We start from the raw sequence: 23,136 nt of genomic DNA, 5'->3' as shown, positions 1-23,136 counted from the left end.
TGATTGTTAGCTGAGTATGTTTAACTTAGAGGTCACCTAAAGATGATCAAATCAACGTTTTAACAGGAGGTGAAACAATAATTACGCTTCAGGATGAACAATCCAACAGCTGCTCCTCCTCCAGGTTGGTTTTAAGAACCAAAATTCGTCATCTGTGCAGTTTTCCATTTCCAGGGACAACAGGTCAGTCAGCCAATCAGATGTTGAATGATGTTGGATAGTTGGTCCAGGTGGGCGGGGCCTCATTGTGACATCACAAAGTTCCAGAAGTTCTAATGACTAATGAATCCAGACTGAGAGCATTTCCCTGAGGACTGTTTTAACATAAACCCTGGACCTGATTTAGGGTTAGAATCAGCACCTTTACAGACTTAAACAGCTACCTACAGACCGTATGGACCTTTAAAAAACTGAATTTTCCGTTCATGGTCTTGAACTTTTATATTCTTCTGGGGCTTCTATATTAATATTATATGGGACCATTAAATAGAAGACAACGCTTTCTGTTCCTGTTTGTGAAGCTAATGAGGTTCATTACTGAGCTCTTTGCTATTTCTGTAACTCTCCTTCCAATGAAGTGAAAGAAAACCTTTTCTGTCGTAATGTAATTGACCAGCTCAGACAATGATTAAATACTAAACGGGGTGAAAAGGCATTCATCCCTTCTGCTGCTGGAAGCGGCTCGAATGGAAACCTGCCGAGGCCAACGGGCTTTAAAGAGCTCCGTTCTGCCTTCATTTCGTCCGTTAATCTCTAATTAGATATTAAATGTGTACACTGCTTTCTTTTTAAGCCTTTCTTTCATGACCTCAGCCACCAGAAATAACACACAACAGCCAAGACAAACGCACACACAAAGTTTTAACTGCTTCCAGTTGTGTTTTCTCAGTGATCTGAGTCCAACTTGAGTCTTCTCTCCATTCCCTTCACATATAAACTTCAGTAACTGTTGGCACTTGGACAGTAAAGTGGGGACCTGAACAGGTCCGAGGAAAATCGCCCAACTTCACAAGTACTAATAAAAAAAGTGTGATTTGGAGGTTTTATTTCCTGCCATTATAGAAAACAGGTGAGAAAAGATGAGACGACAGTGAAGGAAACAGCCTGAATGTTGTTTCTGCACCAAAACACCAAAGAACCTGAACAGAGTTTAGAAGATGTTAATCAACTGTGTCACACTAGTTTCCTCCACAAAAGGACAAATCACTACATTGTCTTTTGGGTTATTACAGATTTTCTTTTTATTTCCATTTATTATTTTAATGAATGTCTCCTGTTATCCTAACACCTATTAAAGACAGATAAAACCTTCTGGGATTATTTTAGCCAATGCCAAAAAAAAGCCCCGACCCCAGAGACTTCGGTCCTGCTGCTGTGCTCCAGCGGACGTGACCTCCTTCACACTTTTCCTTCACCTCTCACTCCGACAACATGTCAGCTGCAGTTATCTGCCTCTTAAACGACGGCCTGATGAGCCGACTGATGGCTGTGGGGCTGGAGGTGTTATCTGAGGCGCGTCTCAGCTCCACACACAGACTCACAATCCATCACAAAAGTATCACAACTACAGTGAGACACACACAAGGGTCAAAGGTCATAACCAGAGACGGGGTTTGAAGAGAACAGAGCTGTCAGTCAGATCAGGAGATCATTTTAATGATCAGGGACATTCATTCTTTAAGATCCTGCTAAGATCATTCCCCGTCATCCTCCTGGATATTTACAGGAGGAGTCGTTGTCTTTGGCTTTTTAATAATTTAATAAGTTATTATTAACTGGACTTTGTGTTTATAGTTTATTTTTTATTCTGCTTTACGACACCAAAAGACCGTGAAAATCAACGAGGATTAATTTATAGATGCTGATTTTTTCTGTCTGGGCTGAAACACTTCTGTCCTTTACTGAGGCCGACATCACGGCTGAAATTGGCTCATCAAATTTTTATCAGTGTAAAACGGCCGAATGTGTCCAGACATAATGACGACAACGAAAACAGAGCAGAGGCTATTTGTGAGGATGATTTCAGTGTGAAACGTTCCCCAGAGAGGGAAACTGTCAGCGTTTAACATGTAAAGCTCAGCAGGCGAAGGAGAAGATGATGAAATCAAAAACAATCATTCCAGCTGAAATAATAATCTGCTGAGTTTTTGCATTTCTGTCGCTGACGGTTAAAGACTTAGTGGAGGCTGTGACCCCTCAGCTGAGGACGAATTAAACCTGTCGCACTGAAGGCGAGAACACGCAGCTTTGGACAGCTTCAGACTTCAGACAGAAGCCCAGAGGAAGAAGCTTTTCCCCCACGTGGCATCGAGCGCCTTCGACTCGATTCCAGAGGAATCACAGAACATCGAAAACATCTTTCCGTTCCTCCCAGTCTGCGTCTTCTATTTGTGCTTATTTTTTGGAAGCTGTGCAGTAAAGAGCATAGCAGAGTATCTACAGATGTTTTCGTTAGATGGATTCAGAAACCTTCTGCCTCTCAGTACACTGTGTGCTTGTGCGCGCTTAGCTTTGTGTGTGTCTGTACCACACAGTGAGGGCCGCGTCCCATCATGCATTGCTGCTCTTCCTACATTGTCCAACACTCAGTCTTAACTGACTGACTCTTTTAAACTTAAATTTGACTCATCGGTAAATAAAGACGCTCAGCTCTAAACTCTGTGTGTGTCTGTAATGATTGCTTTGGAAGTGTCATCTCAGCCACACACACACACTCACACTTGTCGGCACATTTCACAGTAAAGAAATGTCTCCCTCTGTGTTTATGCCTGTCTCCACATCCCTCCATCATTGTTTGGTTGTCACGGCTCCATCTCCTCCTCCTCCCTTCCTCTTCACACATCCACCCTCCAACAGGGAGGAGAAAACGACAGAATGAGGAAAAACAAAGCAGCAGAAAGACGGTAAAAGCAGAACAGGAGCGACGAAGTGACAAAGATACAGAGAAATAATCTGGACAAAAAACACGGCAGACTGAAATTCTTCTCCTTCTCTTCTGAGATGCAAACTCAGCTTCTGATTTTTGTCATTCTTCCATTTTGTACCTCTCTTCCTCCTTCAGCTTCACTCTGATTGTGTGATCACAATAGAACAAAGAAGGTTCACAATGTATCTGCCTGTAACACAAATACACACAACACTGTACAACTGCGCACTAATGACAACATACTGATCAGGATCTGTATTAACGGGCCAAATGTTTAGTCATCTCAGTTTAAAATGTGGTCAGTCATAATCAAAACTCTGCTCAGTTTAGTTTGCTTGCTCTTCTTTAGTTTTAACGTTTTGAGCGGTAACATTTATAACCATCGTTACCGGAAAAAGTACGGAAGGTGTGCCATTCCCACGTTTGAGACGGAACGCAACCTACATTCCTAAAAATCACTGATCAGTTCATTAATAATCTGATTCTGATTGTTGTTTCTCTTCCTCCCTCATCATCTCCCTCTGTTGGTCGACGCAGCTCAGGATTTCATTTGGATTCTGTCTCTGAGCCACACCTTTCCTCCTCTCGCTGTTTCACACACACTCTGACATCCAGCTGTCTTTAAATTCACTATCATGGTTTACACTGGTGGGATGGGGGGGTGAGGGGGGTGAGGGGAGTGAGGGGGGTGAGGGGGGCGTCTTGTCCTGTCTGCCTCTGCTGATCAACATCCACCAAGAGTTCAACGAGTGTCCTGCAGGATTCATCCGTTTGTCACTGCTGAAACACACACGCTCACCGTTACGCCCCGTCTCTGTTGCTGCTGCATTTCCTGCAACATCCAGCTCTTTCTGCTGACAAACCCGAGTCTGTCAGGATGGAAATGGAAAATCTGTCAGGCAGAATCTGACAAAGGCCATGTTGTCTTTCATCTATTGTCTGTTGACGACAGAACTGGAAGGACACGAGGACGACGAGCGTCAGAGCAGAGACAGCAGACGGATTCAGATCTCCGCCAGAATCCGTCTACACGTCCACGCAGATCAGCGTGAGACAGAGAAGACGAGAAGACCGGAGACATCAAAGGACGATAAGAAATGAGGGAGAGAGGTGAGAAGCGTTTGTTAGAAACCGCTGTGTGTGTTAATGGCGCCTCCATGTTTCCTGCTGCAGGCTCAGCGGACTAACGCGGACTCACCCCCGATGAGTCTGACAAAAAGCAGCAGCAGGTTGTGTGGATGTGTTTTGTGTTACTCACCACATAGAGCTGCTTCCACAGCGAAGCCCATTCCTGCAGCGTCGACGTCACCTCCGTCGCTATCGGGTCCTCCAGCGGCACCACGGTCTCATGAGGCCTGAACGAAGACACAACAGACACACACAGGCTGCCTCACAACTGCATTTAACAGGAAGTAGTCAAACCGCTCGGCCTGCAGCACGGAGGTAAAAACAGCCTGTTCGCTGATACGATCTGTGACAGCAGACATTTCATTAAAGCCCACGTCGGGCGAACTGTCTTATATCGGTTGTTGAGGTGGAGTTGTGCGTCTGCCTCTCTCTACTGTTCATGTCTGATTAAGTTTACTTTGAAGGGTTTGAACCCAGAACGGTGATGCAGAGCTGCGGCCTACAGAGCGAACTGCTCCTCCAGCTGAAGAGCGCTGAGTCACCGTCCCAGCCTCCTTTCTTCTTCTTCTGCTCCCTCCCTCGCTCCGTCTCATGACTGATTAATTAATAAAAGCCTGAGTGCCAGATTAGCTGATCCCCCAGCGGAGCCGTCGCTGGCGGCCGCCTGATGAATTCACTCACATTATTTACACTTGTATCTCAGACGCTTCTCCTCTGTTCTATTTCTCATTCTTTTAATCTCTAATCGCTCCGTCCTTTTTCTTCTCCCTCCTTCTGTCTCTCTTTTGCTTCTCCAGAGTCGCCGTTTTTTCCTCGTTGTGTTTCCTTTCCTTCCTCTCCTCCACTTGCTGCGTTCTCGCCTTTCACCTTGTCTCTCGCCCTTTTCACGTCCAGACGTGCGTCCCTGTCTGTCCTAATGTTATAAATATCCTAATATTTATCATTTCTTGCACCCAAACAGTCTCTCGCCTCGTTCTTAAACACACTTCCCTCTCTGAAGACAAATTTCTGCAGACTTTGTTTTCTTCTTCCCAAAACCTCTAAAGCCGACAACTGTGTTCAAAACTGTACAAGCATTTAAAATTCTGACTTCCAGTCTCATTTCATTTATTATTCAGTGGACAGGCCTTTCAGTAATTTTACTTGGATGATATTTATGTGTTCATTTATCGAATTAGTTTGATGACACTTTTGTCTCTGATAAACTATCAATCGAACGATCCAAACGGTCTTTTATTTGAATATTGTCAGTTTTGCTGACTGCATATCCAACATCAACATACCGTACGCATTAGCAGCTCTTTATTTACCAGATATTCACACAAATGTTTTCAGAAAAAATTACTCACAAAGCAAGAAAGTTTGTTCTCCACTGCTCAGTGAACAATGTTAGCTTCAGCTACGTCGCTCTTGTATGCTAAATACTAACTAACACACACACACACACACACACACACACACACACACACACACACACACACACTTGGACTATCTCTCTGAAGTTCAGTCTCATCCATATTTTGACTTTAACCTGAGGGTCAAAAACAGGACGTGGTCATTTGGCCAGTCTGATTTTAATGAGAGCTGATGTCCGCTGCACTGCATGAACACGAACACACACTTAGACACACACACACACACACACAGTGAGTCCAAAATGATTTTCCCTCCAGGGGCATCAGCTCTCTAAGTGGATGATGTGACACTGAGGTTTCCATCTGTAACAGTTTTAACTCCAAGTCGATGGGGTCGGCCTGCTTTCTGCATGGAGACAAATTCTGACAGAAAAAACGGATATTAATAATCCGAGGTGATGGATTCACTGAACGTCCTTCAGAAGGAGCTCACACAGCTTCAGGTGTTATTCAAACCGATACATGTTGTCCTCTGAGTCTGAATGCGGAGTGTGTTGTGTGTTTGTGATCCTGAAGTGGGGGTGTTGTGTCTGTCTGATATTTCTAAATGTCAGCTCTTCCAGTGAATTCATCCAGCAGAGAAGCAGACAGCTCTTCACGACGCCCTGACAGCTCGACGCTGCGGCACGTTGGCGTTTTATTCACCGAGCAGAGCTGTCTGGTCGACACGATGGAAAATATTTAAACAAAATGTTGATGTTCACGTCCAAAACGACGACCTGAGAGCGGCTCAGGACACTGTGACTCTGCGTGGACACATAAATCTAAAATATACGGGAAAAGTGAGAAGAGGAAGAGGAAGAAAACTTCCTTTAATCGATCCTGACAGTTTATTTATCTGTGACAAACATGACAAATCTCTTCAGCTTGGCCGGCCTGTTAGTTTTCTGTCTCTCGTCCTTAAATAATGTCCAGTTGAAGGACGGCGTCTCAGCGTCCAACAGTCTGGACACAGGAAAACTAACTGATTCATCCGAGGGGTTGAAGTCTGACGCAGCTCTAAAGCACGAATTCTAACACGAATGGCAGATTTCTTCAGCAGAAGAAAAGAAATTTGTTCCTGTTTTGCTTGGTGATCTTCAGATACGTTCATCTCCGACTCAAACTGGACTGCTGGATATTTCATTGTCAAACCTGCACAGCGGTTTTAAGGCGGACTTGCTGTCTGCTTGTTACAAAGTGGATGGTTAAAGCTGAGACACCCCCTCACGCAGCCGCTTCTTTCAGGCCCACTTGTTATTTGTCATCAGGCGTCAGTAAACGCTCATCTCTCTGTTTGCCCTGGAGGTCTACTTAAAACAGCAGATTCACTAATTCCAATTAATTTACTCTCTCCCTTTAATTAAAAAAATCTCATGCAAATCAAGACACACTATATAACTCAGATTATTCAGGAGTTAAAAAAAAGCTTTTCCAGTCATTATGTAAATGCATTAAAATATGTATTCTTGAACTTGGAAGAGAATCAGCAACAAGGAAGTTCATATCTTATTTAGAGAGAATGAGCCTCAGCACTAAATGAGATTTCATTTAATTACCCCTAAATGGGTTTAAACGCAAGAAGAGGAAGACAAATAAGAAAACAAATAAGAAGAAGAAGAAGAAGATGAAGAGGAGGAGGAGGAGGAGGTGTCATCCCAAACAGACCTCAGTGACTTCAGTCTGTCACTGACGATCAGATCAGCGCTGCGATGACATCAGAGTGTGACCATTAACACCTCGTGTGTGTCGAGGCCTGAGAGATCAGACTGATTCTTCCAGAAAAGGAGGGAAGGGAGCGATAACGTGGTAAACACGGAGACGTCTGAGGGACGACCAGCGCAGGAAACAACACGTTGAGTTAAATTCTGCATTTTAACGCAGACTGATCCGGACCAGGACACGCAGTAGAGATGGTGATGATGTGAAGTGTTGTGTTAGAGTCGGTGAACTCACCCCCGGTTGGTGACGACGGCTTTCTTCAGGTGAACGTAGCTGGCCGGGAAGACTCCCTGTAGAGACGGAGAGAAGAGAATCAGATCAGCTCCCACAGAGAGCGGATGTTCGTTTACACAAAATGGTCAGTTTAGTTTTACATTTGTAATCAAGGCTTTACAGCAGGAGTAAAACCATTTAGACTCTCTGCTCTCAAATAAACACCCATGATGCATCTTTTATGCACAGTGGCAGAAAACTGGAGCAGAACCAACAACAGACATCCACGTAAATGTCACGACAGCCCGGTTAGCCTGTCCTGGATGACCTGCTGACCTTCTCACCTTCTGCTCAGGAGGCGAAGATCAGTGATTTAACGTAAAGCAGCCGGTTCGCCCACACAACCTGAAGAACATCAATAATTTACGGTTAAAACGGTTAAACGGGAGCTGGCAGACTGAACATTGACGACACGCCGACTTTTTAAATCCTCTCTTTTTCATTTCTGGGTAATTGGGGTTATAACCAGCAGGCGAAAGAAGCTGTCAGGAGTGTGTGTGCTACCAATTAGCTCCGGCGTCGGGATACTTTCCACAAACTTGGTGTTTTCACGTTGACTTTGTCAGCACCGCGTCCTCTCAGGCTCAAACTCAGAAGGTCTGACGTTTTTGTTTTTTTTCTGCAGCATGCTCTGAGCTCTTTTTCTTTGTCTTTACGATCTATAAATATGCAACACAGTTCTCTCTCAAATGTAGAAATGAATAAGCAACATCTCTGTTCCTCCGGTGATGATGTTACAGAGACTGTGGGAAAATAAAATTTGTGTCATCGGTGCTGCAGCTCTGCTGAGGAAACCTTCGGATTCATTCCTTTTCATGTTTTACAAAATGATTCAGAGAGGAGGGGATCTATTGTAGAGGGGTTGTGTGTGTGTTTGTGTTTGGCTCTTTATTCATGAAAGCATCCTTCCGTAATGTACATGAGTTATGTTGCGTGTGTTTCTATTGATGTGTTTCATCAGCCTGCAACAAACGCACAAACTGGACGTACAGTGTTGTGTGTGTGTGTGTGTGTGTGTGTGTCCTACACACGCCACGTTCCAGCTGCTCAGCTCTGCCTGTCAGGAAGCCTGTGAGGGTCAAACTACATGATGGATCAGAGAGGAGCTTCTTTTTCTGCTGCTCTGAACGAGGCAGAGCGAACTAACTGTGGCCAGCCGAGCGTTCAGTTCTGCCTCCGAGGAGCTCAGGAACGACACAACTCTGCTGCTGTCGTTTTACTCAACAGTTTGGAGGTCTTTAAACTTCCACTTTACGGCGCTGCAGCAGATTTATTTGGCAGCTGCTCCCTGGTTGCTTTGCAAAGTAAGATTATACATATAAAATATTTATGTAATTTCTGCATCACTGTGGATTTAACCCGGCGGCGGTTTGGAAAATACTGCACTTCCACATGAATGCCATAAAAACTGCATAATAAAGGGCTGCAGCATATATATATAAAAAAAAACAAAACAACATACAGCTATTACTTTGGTAGATTTGTTTTTTTTTTTTAAATGAGTTTCACCAAACGAGCATTTCCCCTTTCGTCGGCAGAATATGTTAACGATCTACAACAACGTTGTGTTACACTTTCACTACATCAAAAATTGCAGGTATTGAATTTGGCCTAATTCAATTTTAATTATATTTCGATGAATTGTGCAGCGCTGATAATAAATAAGGAAAATAATGATTTTTCTTTTGTAGAATGTTTCATTAGTTAGTTTAGAGTTTATTAACAAAGAGAACAAAAGTCCACTTCTGAAGAGAGACGTCACATAAACCCGATGACCATCACCGGACCCATTGGCCATTTTGGTTTATAAAACCAAGAAGAGAAAGCAGATGAGAGGTGACCTCTGACCTCTGGAGGCCATAAACCCATCAGGAAAACGTTCACTGAGCTGATAAATTAGGGAGGAGAAGGACATTTTTCCATAGACTTCAACACAATCCGAAGTTGAGTCGCCCCCTGATGGTCAGAAAGAAGGTTTATTGACGGTCGATGATGAGATTTGATGAGACAGTAAGAAAATATCTGAAAGAGCAGAGTTCAGCTGCGGACCAGGTAGCACACACACACACACACACACACACACAGAGTACATCCTGTCCCTGACTTGTTATCTGGGGATGTTTGTTGACAGGTCAGTGCATTCAGGACACCTCAGGCACTTCTGTGATGCTACGTATTTCAAAGTGTGTGTGTGTGTCTGTGTGTGTGTGCACGCGATGGGCAGGAGGCCATCTTTGTGTTGTGTCGTTCACTAACACAGCAAAACAGATAAAAATAAACCGACGAATCAACGAAGACAAAAAGAGAAACAGCAGAAATCAGGAAAAGTGTCCCCCCACACACACACACACACACACACACTGCCCCAGACTCCCAGCAGAAACATCCAAATCAGCCACCGCTGTGTGACTCTGTGTGTGTTATTGTGTTATTATTCAGGATTTCCAGGTCTGTTGTTTCTGTTTAACTTCATGGATTGTTATGAATGAACCTCCAACTCAGTGATCTATTTTTCCTGAGCGTTGGACACAAAACAAATAAAACTTTGACTTCTTCTTCTTCGAGGATCTTTACAGGATGATCAGTGGTGTATTCTGAGCCAATCAGATGTTCTCAAACTTGCAGGTTATTTCCTGACGATGGCCTCTCCAGTTTGATGTTTCTCTGCAGCGGTAAATTATTCAACACGTCCCTCTGACCTTCATGCTCCTCTGACTTCACAATCTGACACCTGAGGGCAGAAGAAGCCTCTTAAACTAAACATCAGTGAAAAGATGACCAGCGTCTTCTCTAAAGGTGACGTCCTCTCATAAAGGGAATTTAAAAAAGATAAAACAATAATCAGTTTGAGGTTAACAGAGTGGAGCTGTTTTCATTTTCCAAATATCAGGCTTCATAAGCTGCCTCCTTTTCCTTTTCTCTTTGCTAGATCATTAAATATTTGATGGTCTTTGTAACCTTCCTGCTGACCGGTGTTATAAATGATTGAACGAAACACACAGATGCTGATTCAGCTTTTTTTGTTTTTTTTTTTGATACTCCCCAGATTGTGAAAAGCAGTTGACACCAGTTTTGACCTGGAAATTGAGGCAATCGTGACAGTTTGTTCTAACTTCAGAAGCATCGCAGACCAACGAGCTGTCGGATGTTGATTAGAATAACGCTGAAAACTGACACCTCCTGAACAGATTCTCTGCACACGTGCAGTCCAGTCGGATTAATCTGAAGAGTGCGGCTCATTTCAGCGCTCAGCTGCATCAAATCTCCACCAGATTATGTCTGAAAAAAAAAAGAGTCCCAGCGACAGAGCTGACAAACTGCTTTTAACATCCCGTCTGTCTGCTTGGCCTTTACTGTCTTATATGTTGTTCTTTTGCACCTCACTTTTGTATTTGAGCGCTTTTTTTATCTGTACCTTGGCACTTTTTGATAATTTTGCTATTTTGTCCTCTTAAAAGTGCTCAACCAATAAAATGTATTATTATTAAACTGACAAGGTGACAAGGCTCAGGTGAACACTGATCAAGTCAAATAATGACGACACACATGAACGCACAAACTCCCCACAGCAGGCTGCACTGAACGAGTTTGTGTAATAAATTAAAGCACCATTTTAGTCCGGCACCAGGACTTTGGCTGCCGATGGAACAAAGAGTGAAGAAGACAGTTATGGTGAGTGATCGGCCACGGCGGAGAATTAAAGCACCTCTGAACTCACATCCATCAAACGGCAGAAAAGTTCGCGTCAAAGTGAAAAACGTAACCTGGCTGCTGCGACTTCAGCGTTCAGTGCTGAAGACTTACGCCTCTTATGCGTATGTGTATGTATGACTTGGTGTTGCTATAGCAACCAATCCACCTATTAATTGTGTGTCTTTTGAACTCCTGCGGGTCGGAGCACTTTGTGTAACGGTTTTCATGGAAACAGTCTTCTCTGATATCAGTGGTCTCTTCCAGCAGGATAACGCTCCCCGTCTCACTGCAGCAACGAGGAGCAACAACCAGTCCAGCATCTGTGGATGAGCCGGACCAACAAGTCCGGATCCACGTCTTGGTCCAGATCCCACAGGTGAGCTTCAGAGGTGTAGAAGAGCCCGGACCTCCAGAATCAGGACTTCAGAGGTGTAGAGGAGTCCGGACCTCCAGAATCAGGACTTCAGAGGTGTAGAGGAGTCCGGACCTCCAGAATCAGGACTTCAGAGGCGTAGAGGAGTCCGGACCTCCAGAATCAGGACTTCAGAGACATATGGGAGTCCGGACCTCCAGAATCAGGACTTCAGAGGCGTAGAGGAGTCCGGACCTCCAGAATCAGGACTTCAGAGGTGTAGAGGAGTCCGGACCTCCAGAATCAGGACTTCGGAGACATACAGAGTCCGGACCTCCAGAATCAGGACTTCAGAGACATACAGAGTCCGGACCTCCAAAATCAGGACTTCAGAGGCGTAGAAGAGCCTGGACCTCCAGAATCAGGACTTCAGAGACATACAGAGTCCGGACCTCCAGAATCAGGACTTCAGAGACATACAGAGTCCGGACCTCCAGAATCAGGACTTCAGAGACATACAGAGTCCGGACCTCCAGAATCAGGACTTCAGAGGCGTAGAGGAGTCCGGACCTCCAAAATCAGGACTTCAGAGACATACAGGAGTCCGGACCTCCAGAATCAGGACTTCAGAGACATACAGAGTCCGGACCTCCAAAATCAGGACTTCAGAGACATACAGAGTCCGGACCTCCAGAATCAGGACTTCAGAGACATACAGAGTCCGGACCTCCAGAATCAGGACTTCAGAGGCGTAGAGGAGTCCGGACCTCCAGAATCAGGACTTCAGAGGCGTAGAGGAGTCCGGACCTCCAGAATCAGGACTCTGAGTGGATCTCCTGTGAGCCGGGTTCTGGAGGAAAGGTTCTCTGCTCTTGTCACTAATTAGTCTCTTTTGTCTCGCTCTCATTTCACCTGCTGATGAGTTTGTGATAATCTGTCCTTGATTGTCAGCTGACGTTCTTCTTCTTGTCTCCCTCTGTACTCCGCCGTCTTCTTCTACTGTCCTCGGCGAGTTCATCTTCTAACCCAGACGCTCCGTCTCCTCTCGTCCATTGTGCTCTGCTCATTGTCGTCGCTGGAAGGAGGAATAAAGGGATTGTGTAATTCCCTCATAGAGCTCCGTGCAGGATCATAATGCGCTCCGCTCTGCATTTTCACAGAGCCGCTTTGATTCGGCCCGGACAACAAAATAACAGTGATTACATCACAACCGCACAACTTCATCTTTTGTCTGACTTCCCAACAATGAGGCTCTTTCTGAAAAGCCTTCTGTTCGCTCCAGCGCTGTGATGAAGGTGTTTCGGGCTTCACACCTTTTTCTCTCACTCTTTCTCTCTATCTGAGCTTCCAGCAGGACAAACAGAAACAGCTGACTTTCTGTTCCGAACCCATCGTTCACACACTTTTGTGTGTCATCTCATTACCTTGTGTATCTTTTTCAGACTCGTTCGACCTCCAGGACAAACTGATCGGACGGCTGTAAATACATGTTTTCAGAGAGATCAACGCTTCAACTTAGAGCACGAGGTCGAGTGAAAACTGGGAGCGCTTTGAATTTATTAGTTTATGATCGAATTTTCTGGAGTCTCTGCCAACAGAAAGATTTTTCATTGATCCTCTTCTGAAAACTAAAGACACACAAACACACACTTACAGAGACACACAGAGGAGTGTTTGTTTACTGCCAGGTATGATCTCCATGCATTGTGTGTGTGTGTGTGAGCGGCTGACATTCAGGTGTAATCAGTTTGGCAGATAACAGTCATCTGACACACAACGTCCTTCACTGTGCTGCAGCGGGACACACAGACACACACACAGTTTGATTGAATATTACAGTCAATACATTTTTTTCATCAGCTTGTGCTTCCTCCTGCGTGTAAAGTTACAACAAACACACAGTGTGTGTGTCTGTGTGTGCTGCTGCTTTTATTCTGAAATGTTCCTCTATTTAAAGGTCAGGATGGAGCGATGGATAAATGTGAGCTTTTAAAGCAGCAGATCCAGAACACCTCAGCGACGGATTACACGTTAACCGCTCATCATCATGAATCGTTCACGTCTTCAGAACGTGTGGATCAGGAGTCACGTTTCATCCTTCAGTCGCTCTGAGTATTATTTCAGTCAGTCTTAAGACGAGGCAAACAGCTAATCTGTCATCAGCCGGTTAAATCAACGTTAAATTGTTATTACAGCAAAATGTAAACAGCTGTGTATCTGAATGGAGGGAGATTAAGTGCTGCTGCTCTTTTATTTTGAAACCTTGAGCTCGTCCTTGGCTAAACTGTTTCTGCAGTGCTCTGAAATATGAAATATAATTCACTGCTGGCTCACCAGCTAGCTCCTCCACTCGTCGCTAACAGTCGGCTTTCTTAGCATTACAGTTTTAAACCCTTTGAGCTGAAAATGTATTTTCTACAAATTCCAACAACCTGAGGTGAAATAAAGCTGAGGTTTCTGTCGCCTGAACAAATGAATAAAATCCAAAATAATCCAGTTCCTCCTGCTGATTGGACGACTCGGCTGACGCTGCTGAAATGTGTGAGCGAGTCAGAGCGGGAAGATGTTCCCGCGGGGAGGCGTAATGATTTGTTTTTGAGCGGCGGAGCCGAATGTGAAGAAACCAGGTGATTCGAGTGGAACTAACAGGAGAGGGCGGGAAGACACACACACTTAGACTCACAAAAACACAACAACAAAGTCGTGAAGTGAATTCTCATTGAATCCTGAACACACTGCTGGGTGTGTGACAGTGACAGAGATTTCAACACAAAGTGATTCAGCGTGAAGGCAAACGAGTACGTCAGTTATGCACCTTTTCATCGTTCCTGTTGGCCAACCCAACGTTTTGTCCTGATTGGATGTCAATCACACAGTAGCCCCGCCCCCTAACCACTCCCCTGTCCCGCTAAATGAACATCATGTTGTGTTTCAGACCAGAAACTCATCAGGGAGGAGGAGGGACATTTTCACATAGACTTCAACACAGTCTGACTTCTATTTACAGCCAGCAGAGCCGCCCTCCATTTTGATAAACAGACTCAAACTCCAGAATAAAAACACGTCCATCCAGCTTTGTCTTTGGAACCTCCTCTTGTTCTTTTTGTTCAATAAACATTTTGTTTTCTCGACATGCAGCGCAGCTTTTTCTGCTTCTTTTACAGACAATAAGCTGATTAGTTTACCTAAACACACTCTGTTTGTGTGTGAGGCCTCTCTTCAGACTGCAGTAACATCTAGTTTTCCTTTCAGTACTGAAGACACGTCCTTCACAGCGGATCACACATCAAACCGCCTGCTGGCTCACGGCTCTGATCGGGCCCAGAGGTGAACAGATCACGTGAAAGGAGGATCTATTTTCTGAATCTTGCTGCTCTCCTTCACTGTCTGTGGCAGCTGAGGGGAAAGTGAGCAGCCTCTTTGTTAATCACTGCGGTCCTCTCAAGTTCCCTGACGTTTGAGCTGCGGAGGAAACCTGAACTTCAACTTTCTCCTCCCTATTATCCCCGCTGTGCTGCATCCCATTGCCCTCGCTGTAACCTGCAGTAATGAATGGCAGCGTGCCGCCCACAGCCAAGCTGTTGTTTAGGTCCACTATGAGCGGAGGCTTTCTCCGGATGTGCAGTCCTGGAAGCTCTCGGAGATCTAATTTTTTGCTGGCAAGCAGAATTTTCTTCACAGCGTCAACCTTCGAAGCAGGACTTTTAAACTACGAGGATTGTTTTCATCTGCAGTCTGCGTACAACACCTCTCCATATAACTGTGCAGTTGTCGTCTACAAATGTTTTCAATTTCAACAAGTTTATGTTTGTAAAGCCGGGGATATTTTTTACTGACACTGAAGTCATGAACCAACTCAGCTGTTTAAGGTTAGAAAATAGTCACATCTGTGTGCTGTTGAATTGTGTTCTTAGATCATCGCAGACGTTTCCATCAATCCTCAAGCCAGAAAAACCCTTTTTCTCCAGTTTCAACACACATTTTTTTACATCTTGATCATTGTTAACTCTGCATTTGACCCAAATGATGCAAATTTGCTCCAAACAGAATCTGATTATTTTTTTAATGTGGAGCAAATTTGTTCGTCAGGCCTGTTTATCATGGTGCTGAGGAGAAATCCAGTAAAAGCCAGCTGAAGACTAAAACCTCTGTGACGTCTCCAATTAATGTGAGCTGTCTTTATTATCTTTTATTATCATGTCGGAAATAGGAAAAAGACTTATCATGCATTGAAAGCGTAACCCAGCGGCTCCGGCCTGCAGAGGCGTCCGTCGTGTCTGTGCAGGACAGTGAGAGATAATCCTATTTCTGCATCGATCGGAGGCTGTGGAGTCCAAAGTGCTCATATATCAGGCAGCAGCCGCAGCAGCAGCAGCAGGAGGCCGACTGGATACAGCGATACGTCTCACGTTATTTAAAAAATATATCGTTTCAACAGAGACACTGGTGTATGGAATATATGATGTCGTCCACGTGAACACCGCCGTTTTGTTTTGACCAGCAAATGTAACCAAGCCTCCTGGTCTCTGGTCCAGATCCTGAGTGTCGCTGCAGGATGAGCCGTTAACGAGAACAGGACAGAAAAGCTGCAACACCACAAATCACCTCCGGCAGCGAGAAACCTCTGACCGAGTTCAAGTTATTTATGAAACATTCGAGGTTGGGCCAGTCTAATGGCATCAAACCATCAAACTTCACAGGATTCTGCTTTCTCTGAGTGTTTTGAAACGGTCAGCCAATCAGAAGAGAAGATCAGACTCATCGCCTGCTGGAGCTCAGAGAGGAGATTTAAAAAATGGAAAAACAACATTTACAGATAACACACGGCAGAAATGTGAAATATGTGACCTTTAACTGCTGGAATATTTCAGACAGTCTCAGAGAGCTTCTTTTTTATTTTTAGTCACCTCTTATCAGACGAAATCCAAAACCCCAGCAGATGATCTCTGCTGTGTTAAAGCGCCTCCTATCTCCAACACAGAACACCCAGCTGGAGCGCAAAACAACAGCTCGAGGAAACGCCGCCGTCTGGATATAGTAAAGCTAGACAGCAAAGCCTCTTATGGCCCCGCAGAGCAGAATAAAACAGAAGGCTGGGGGACGAGGACAACGGGACAGAGCGGCACAACACACAAAAGAGCAGAAACCCAGAAGCCGAACAGAAGAGATGATAGAAAGCTGTTAGCATGAGTCAGAACCAGCACGATACAGCAGCAATCATCAGGCAGCAGACGGGCTCATAAATTTACCTTCAGATTTATGAACGCAGCTCCGAGTACATGAAATTAATGTAGCAGTCACACGGGGCCACATTCTGTCGGTCCTATGTATATATGATAATCATCTACAACTGATGGACATTAAAATGTATAAACCTGGAGAGCCTGGAGGTTCATTTTCCACTCAGATTATCTGCCCAACATCCTGCACACAGTCTGAATTATGCAACGACAAAAGGCTTTCAGCTTTCCTCTGAGGCCAAACGGAAAGCAGCACACTGCAGGTCCATATTTCACACAACTGAACCCTTACAGCGTCTTCCTGGTTTAATGTGGAGGAGAGGAGTTCCTCCTGAAATCTCATGCAGCAGAATATAAAATAACATAAACGGACAAACTCAAACTGTTTCCACGATCAGACCAGATCAGGTCACTCCAGAGACAAATATATTTTCATTTGCTTGGACTTTTTCCTTCTTGCAGGTTTTGCTGTTTTTAAACTGACAGACAGGACAAACTTTTGGTGAAATTGCAGTTATTTTACATTTTATTCTGAAGAATCGAAATGAGACGGGAAAATCTTTACTTAATGATTTACCTTCATGTGTCTTTTCTGTGTGAAGTGCAAAAGAGAAAGGGAAACTGGGGAAAGTCTCCTTCCCATCAGACGCAGTCGGAGATACTGACTGAATAAATAAACCATCTCAGCACAACAGAGACGAGACAAAAGAGAGCGGAGCGTGTGGGGAGGAAGAGAAGGAGGACAGCTCTCTTACCTTCACATTTGGCTTCCTGGTGGAAAATCCTCTGAACCATCCTGAAAAACACAAAACACAGACATCAGTGACGGACCAGCAAACATCCAGAGAGCAAAGATTTATTTTTAATCACACAAAGATCAATGTGATGAAATCGTACCAGAAGAGCTCAAACTTTAAAAGCGCAGAATAAAGGAACTGCTGACATTCATCACTTCATTTAGTCCAGAACGGTCTGACCGGTGGACTGGACTTTGGTCGTCATGGTTACAACAAAAAGCAGCATCGCCACGGCGGGGTTGTTGGGCTTAGGAGAAGATGCTGATTTGGGTGAATCTGAGTTTTGTAAAGCTTCCTGTTTGTGGACAGACGGCCTTCACTGGATCACTGAGCGGCTGAAGGAAATTTAAAAAGCGATGACTCTCAGACTCTTTGTTTTGCTTTCAAAGCAGATTCATTCGTGATTAAGGGAGAAGAGGACAATGAGTGAGTCTCAGGGGACGTTCAGGAGGTGCTGGGACACCTGAGTGCACCTGCCCCTCCCGGGGGGGCAGATTAAAGCCCCCTGTGTCTGCATGTGCCCGACGGCGGCTCTTTCCTCAGCGGAGGAGAGAGCTGTCAGCAGAGTGGACTCAAGTTGAAGCAAAGTCCTTGACAGCTGAAGACGACGTGTGTCTGGGGACTAAATATGGACGGGAAAACACTGGGACATCGCCTGTCTCCGTCTGAGTGGGAATAAAAGTGATCGTGTCTCATGCTGGACTCAGCTGACCGATTTCTGTCAGACAGAGCGAAGGAGGATCAAAACGACTAACACACCTTATTACTGATAAACATTATCTCAACCAACACTTTCTGACATTTCTAAAAAGGAAAAACCATTCTGACAAAATCTGACGTCACATTCCAGACTGATTTTATTTGGTTGTTCTTGAGATAAAAACTGAATCTGATTCAAGATCCTTCATATTTATTTCCATCTTCCTGTAAGATCATGAGCTCCATTTCCTCAGTTCATCTCTGTAATCAGATGTAAATATGGAGATGGGTGATTTAATTGGCTGGTTAATTAATAACCAATCAAGATCCATTTATCCCTCGTTACGGTGGCTGTTTTCTCCCCAGCCTCTCATCTATATGATAATCAGACTGAGGCTGGACCCGGGCCTGCTTCTCAGGATGTGTGTGTCTGTGTGTTTATTGGAAAAACTCAAAAGTGGCGATGCATTTGTGTGTATGTGTGTGAAAGCAGAGACGACGAGACGAGCAGGCGTTCGTGTCCTCAGTCATCAAAACAATTCACCAACCTGATCACTGTAAATAATAATCATAAATAAGGAAGAACTGCAGCCTCAGACTGAACCGGTTGGAAATACAGCGTTATAGAATAAAAGCAGGTTTCATCACGCTATGCTCCGTCTCCCCGTGGAGAACACCTACTGCTAGTTTATGAGAGAAGAAATTGCTTGTTGATGCAGTAATAGTTCCCAAGAGGCCGTTTTCTTTGCAGTTACAGTTATGACAGTGATTCAGTAGAAGTGTGAGCTGCAGCTGAGCTCGGTCCTCCTCAGATCCTGCTCCTGGTCTGACGGTCTGACGGATCAGCTGTGTTCGTGTTTAAGGTTCTCGGTTCAAACAGCAGAAGTCTGATGAATGAACGCTGGGAGAAGCTGGAGCAGGAGGGAACCTGCAGGAGTTTCTCTTGGTCCAGGTGGAACAGTCAGAAAGTCTCTGCAGGCCTGAACAACACATCTCTCTTTGGCCTTCAAACTCTAAGATGGACCTGACTGTGGACTCAAGGACGGAGTTTAGTTGAGTTTAGTTTATCTTAGCTTAGCTTAGTTTAGTTTAGTGTAGTTTAGTTTAGTTTAGTTTATCTTATCTTAGCTTAGTTTAATTTAGTTTATCTTAGTTTAGCTTAGTTTAGTTTAGTTTAGTTTATCTTATCTTAGCTTAGTTTAGTTTATCTTATCTTAGCTTAGATTAGTTTAGTTTATCTTAGTTTAGTTTAGCTTAGTTTAGTTCAGTTTAGTTTATCTTAGTTTAGTTTAGTTTATGTTAGCTTAGTTTAGTTTAGTTTGTCTTAGTTTAGCTTAGTTTAGTTTAGTTTAGTTTATCTTATCTTAGCTTAGTTTAGTTTAGTTTATGTTAGCTTAGTTTAGTTTAGTTTAGTTTATCTTAGTTTAGCTTAGTTTAGTTTAGTTTATCTTATCTTAGCTTAGTTTAGTTTAGTTTAGTTTATCTTATCTTAGCTTAGTTTAGTTTAGTTTAGTTTAGTTTATCTTAGTTTAGCTTAGTTTAGTTTAGTTTATCTTATCTTAGCTTAGTTTAGTTTAGTTTATGTTAGCTTAGTTTAGTTTAGTTTAGTTTATCTTATCTTAGCTTAGTTTAGTTTAGTTTATGTTAGCTTAGTTTAGTTTAGGGTTAGTTTATCTTATCTTAGCTTAGTTTACTTTAGTTTATGTTAGCTTAGTTTAGTTTAGTTTAGTTTATCTTATCTTAGCTTAGTTTAGTTTAGTTTATGTTAGTTTAGTTTAGTTTATCTTAGTTTAGCTTAGTTTAGGGTTAGTTTATCTTATCTTAGCTTAGTTTAGTTTAGTTTAGTTTATCTTAGTTTAGCTTAGTTTAGTTTAGTTTATCTTATCTTAGCTTAGTTTAGTTTAGTTTATGTTAGCTTAGTTTAGTTTAGTTTAGTTTATCTTATCTTAGCTTAGTTTAGTTTAGTTTATGTTAGTTTAGTTTAGTTTATCTTAGTTTAGCTTAGTTTAGTTTAGTTTATCTTAGTTTAGCTTAGTTTAGTTTAGTTTAGTTTATGTTAGCTTAGTTTAGTTTAGTTTAGTTTATGTTAGCTTAGCTTAGCTTATTTCAGCTTAGTTTAGTTTACTTTAGCTTAGCTTAGTTTAGCTTTGCTTAGCTTACCTTAGCTACACTGTCATGATGGTCCTGTAAAGTGACTGATCTCACCCACATCATGATTTAACAACAGGTTTGCTCCTCTCAGCCTGATTGGAGGCTGGATTAGCTGGCTCCGCCCTCTGGGCACAGATGGAGCTAGCTCATTGGTCCATCTTTCCACCTCATTGGCCTTTATGGTGAGCGGGCAGTTTTACCAACATAGAACAACATCTACATACTTTGTGTTGGAGGAAGTTTCCTGTAGGTGGCGCTGTGTGTGTCTTCTCACTTTCCCTCAGAGTGATCATTAAAAAGGTAGACAGCTGAAATCACGCTCAGTGTTTGTCTTCGGGATTTTAGCAGCTTGGACATGAGCTCCGGTTAACGCTCATGGATCATATTTGTTCTGTTGTCTGACAACTAAAAGAGGAAAACGTGGAAACAGAGTCTTCTTGATGGGGAACTCAGCTGCGAGCTCAAAGAAGCAGATAAATGCTCTCAATCCTCCACCAATCTCTCCAACAATCTGTCTCCCGAGCGTCCACAGTCACAGAAGATTCGTCACACTCTCGAAAATAAAGAGAAGCTGTTGTTATCTGTGATTACAGCCACTCACAGCCGTCTCCACATCACTGAGGCTGCTCTCATAAAGAGCAATCTGACTTTAGATCGCACGGAGAAGTCCGAGCCAACGAGGACGCAGGAAAGCTTTTAAGGAAGTCTGAACACTGAGGCATTCTGGGTAAAAGCTCTGCAGTCTTTCTGCAGCAGCTGGATGGACAATGACACACACACACTGTTCATCCAGAACTTAGTGAGCGTGACTCAGTTTTTTAAAAACGTGTTTGCATCCATACGAACAGCATTCACATCCTCGTTGTTGGAGGAGATTTTTGAAAATGGACCTCTACGTCCACATAATTCCAGTCCACAGAGGTCCGAGACCTCCAATAAAAATGGGACCTGGTCGCGGGCCAAACTCAATATTTAATGAAATATTTACTGCCATGATGAATGTTTTCCTTCTCTAGATGTGTAATGTGAAACCTTCTCATTTGGAAACTTAATTTTTGAAAAGCTTAATATTAGAAGGCCACATCAGCGGTATTCGTTTCTTATTCAGATCAGTTCTGAAGTCTCTATCTGTAACCTTGTGAGTTCCTTTCGATGGAAATGTTTTTTCACAGGCCAACAACAACGAGGTGTCTCGTTTCATAGGCCTTCTTACGTGACGCTCTTTCATTACGTTGGCTACGTTGGCGTTGGCTCAGGTCTGTGTTTTACAGTCGTGAACAGATCAGCTCTCTCCCAGCTGTCTTTCCTTTGGCCCTTTTTGAGAAGGAGTGGTGAAGTTCTGCCAAGCTGCTAATGACTGTGAGGAAAAAAGGACGGGACTGCTTGCCAGTCTTGATTGACGCACCAACTCATGAGCAAAGCATTCTGGGATTTTATAGTCCATACCGGCGGGCCAGCTCTGAAACACATTTGATATGATCTCGCAGGCCAAATGTAATTACATATATGTCTGAGACCAAAACTGGCCTGAGTGTGGAAAGATAAACTGAATTCAGGGCTCCTCCTCTCTGGCTCCCATCAGCCCCGGGCACAGGATGGACGCTATCGGGCCGTCCAGCTGTAGCTAACGAGGCACAAACCCTCATTATCCACCAAACACAACGTTTCCTCCTGCAGGTGAGGCTCCGGTCCGGACCAGGACTGAGACGTCTGTTTCTACGGTGGGTTTGTTTGTGAGAAAGCGGCCACAACAACACAATGTGGACACAAACAGAACGCACTAACTGCACACAGTAACTCAGGAGAAGGAGCTCAGAAACTGGCAGCTGGCTAATGTGGCTGATCGCAGTGGTTTTTTGTGATTTAATTTTTCGTGTGGTGAAGTTAACTGAAAGTCTCCATCTGGTCTTACCTTCACATTTCTCCAGAATCTGAACCGTCTCTCCGACCTCCAGAGCCAGACCCTGAGTCACCGAGCCCCGGAAGCTGCAGATCACTGTGGACAGAAAGGCAGACAAGGTGATGTTAAAGGTTTAAGGATATGCAGAACTTTGTGATGTCACAATTATATGGCTGTTGGCCCCGCCCACTCAGAGCCACCATCCAACCAGCAAACAACTCTGCTGCTTCTTCCTCCGTTTGTTTCTGGTCTGATGAGAACATGTCGGATTTTCCAAACATTTTCACATACAGAACGTAAGAATGTTTCAAAAGATTCAAAAGTTTGTCACAGGGAGCAAAAATAAAAGGTACAAAGATGATATTAACTGGTAGTTATAAATAAAGAAATACCTGAATTAATGATAAGAAAGGTTTCTGTATTTTCTTTATTTCATCCTTTTCCTATTTTTATATGACTTGATTAATTTATTATTTCCAGTATTGTTGTTTTATGATACTCTTTTTTGTAATGATAATTGTGAAGGCCTCACCAAAGCGTCTATCTGACTACAAACCATTTTCCTTCATCATCTGTAATGTTTTAGTGCTGATGTAAAAAACAAAAAAAAAAACAGATGATGGCCAGAAACAGTGAAGGAAGGATGTGATGTCGATGTTTCTCCAGCGGCGGAATATAGAGCAGATTCATGAGAGCTTTAATCTTTGCTTCTCTAACTCCTAAACATCCGCCGTGACGCTCACAGAACGGCGACCTTTAAAGGTCCCACATTGCTTTTAAAATAACACCCAGGAAGCTCCGCCCACTGGGACCACCAACCTTTCATGGATCGGCCAATCAGAGGAAGGAGTCAGAGCCAGG

The 23,136-nt window shown here is 43.7% G+C and overlaps 1 protein-coding gene across 1 annotated transcript in view; it reads right to left on the bottom strand.

Annotated features, from left to right (window-relative positions):
* Positions 1-22,538, bottom strand: part of dock3 (dedicator of cytokinesis 3) — a 64,111-nt gene extending 41,573 nt beyond the window's left edge. Inside the window, exons 1-5 of the mRNA XM_029502495.1 lie at positions 22,484-22,538; positions 22,288-22,371; positions 17,484-17,524; positions 7,405-7,460; positions 4,185-4,281 (exon numbers count right to left, since the gene is read on the bottom strand). Coding sequence (XP_029358355.1) covers positions 4,185-4,281; positions 7,405-7,460; positions 17,484-17,524; positions 22,288-22,371; positions 22,484-22,538 — 333 coding nt within the window. The remainder of the gene's footprint in view (positions 1-4,184; positions 4,282-7,404; positions 7,461-17,483; positions 17,525-22,287; positions 22,372-22,483) is intronic.
* Positions 22,539-23,136: the final 598 nt, after the last annotated feature.

This window comes from Echeneis naucrates, chromosome 5 (assembly GCF_900963305.1).
Source record: "Echeneis naucrates chromosome 5, fEcheNa1.1, whole genome shotgun sequence".
In the NCBI taxonomy this organism is placed as follows: Eukaryota; Metazoa; Chordata; class Actinopteri; order Carangiformes; family Echeneidae; genus Echeneis; species Echeneis naucrates.
Note: the sequence above shows the minus strand (reverse complement) of the source record. Positions and strands in the feature narration are given on the sequence as shown.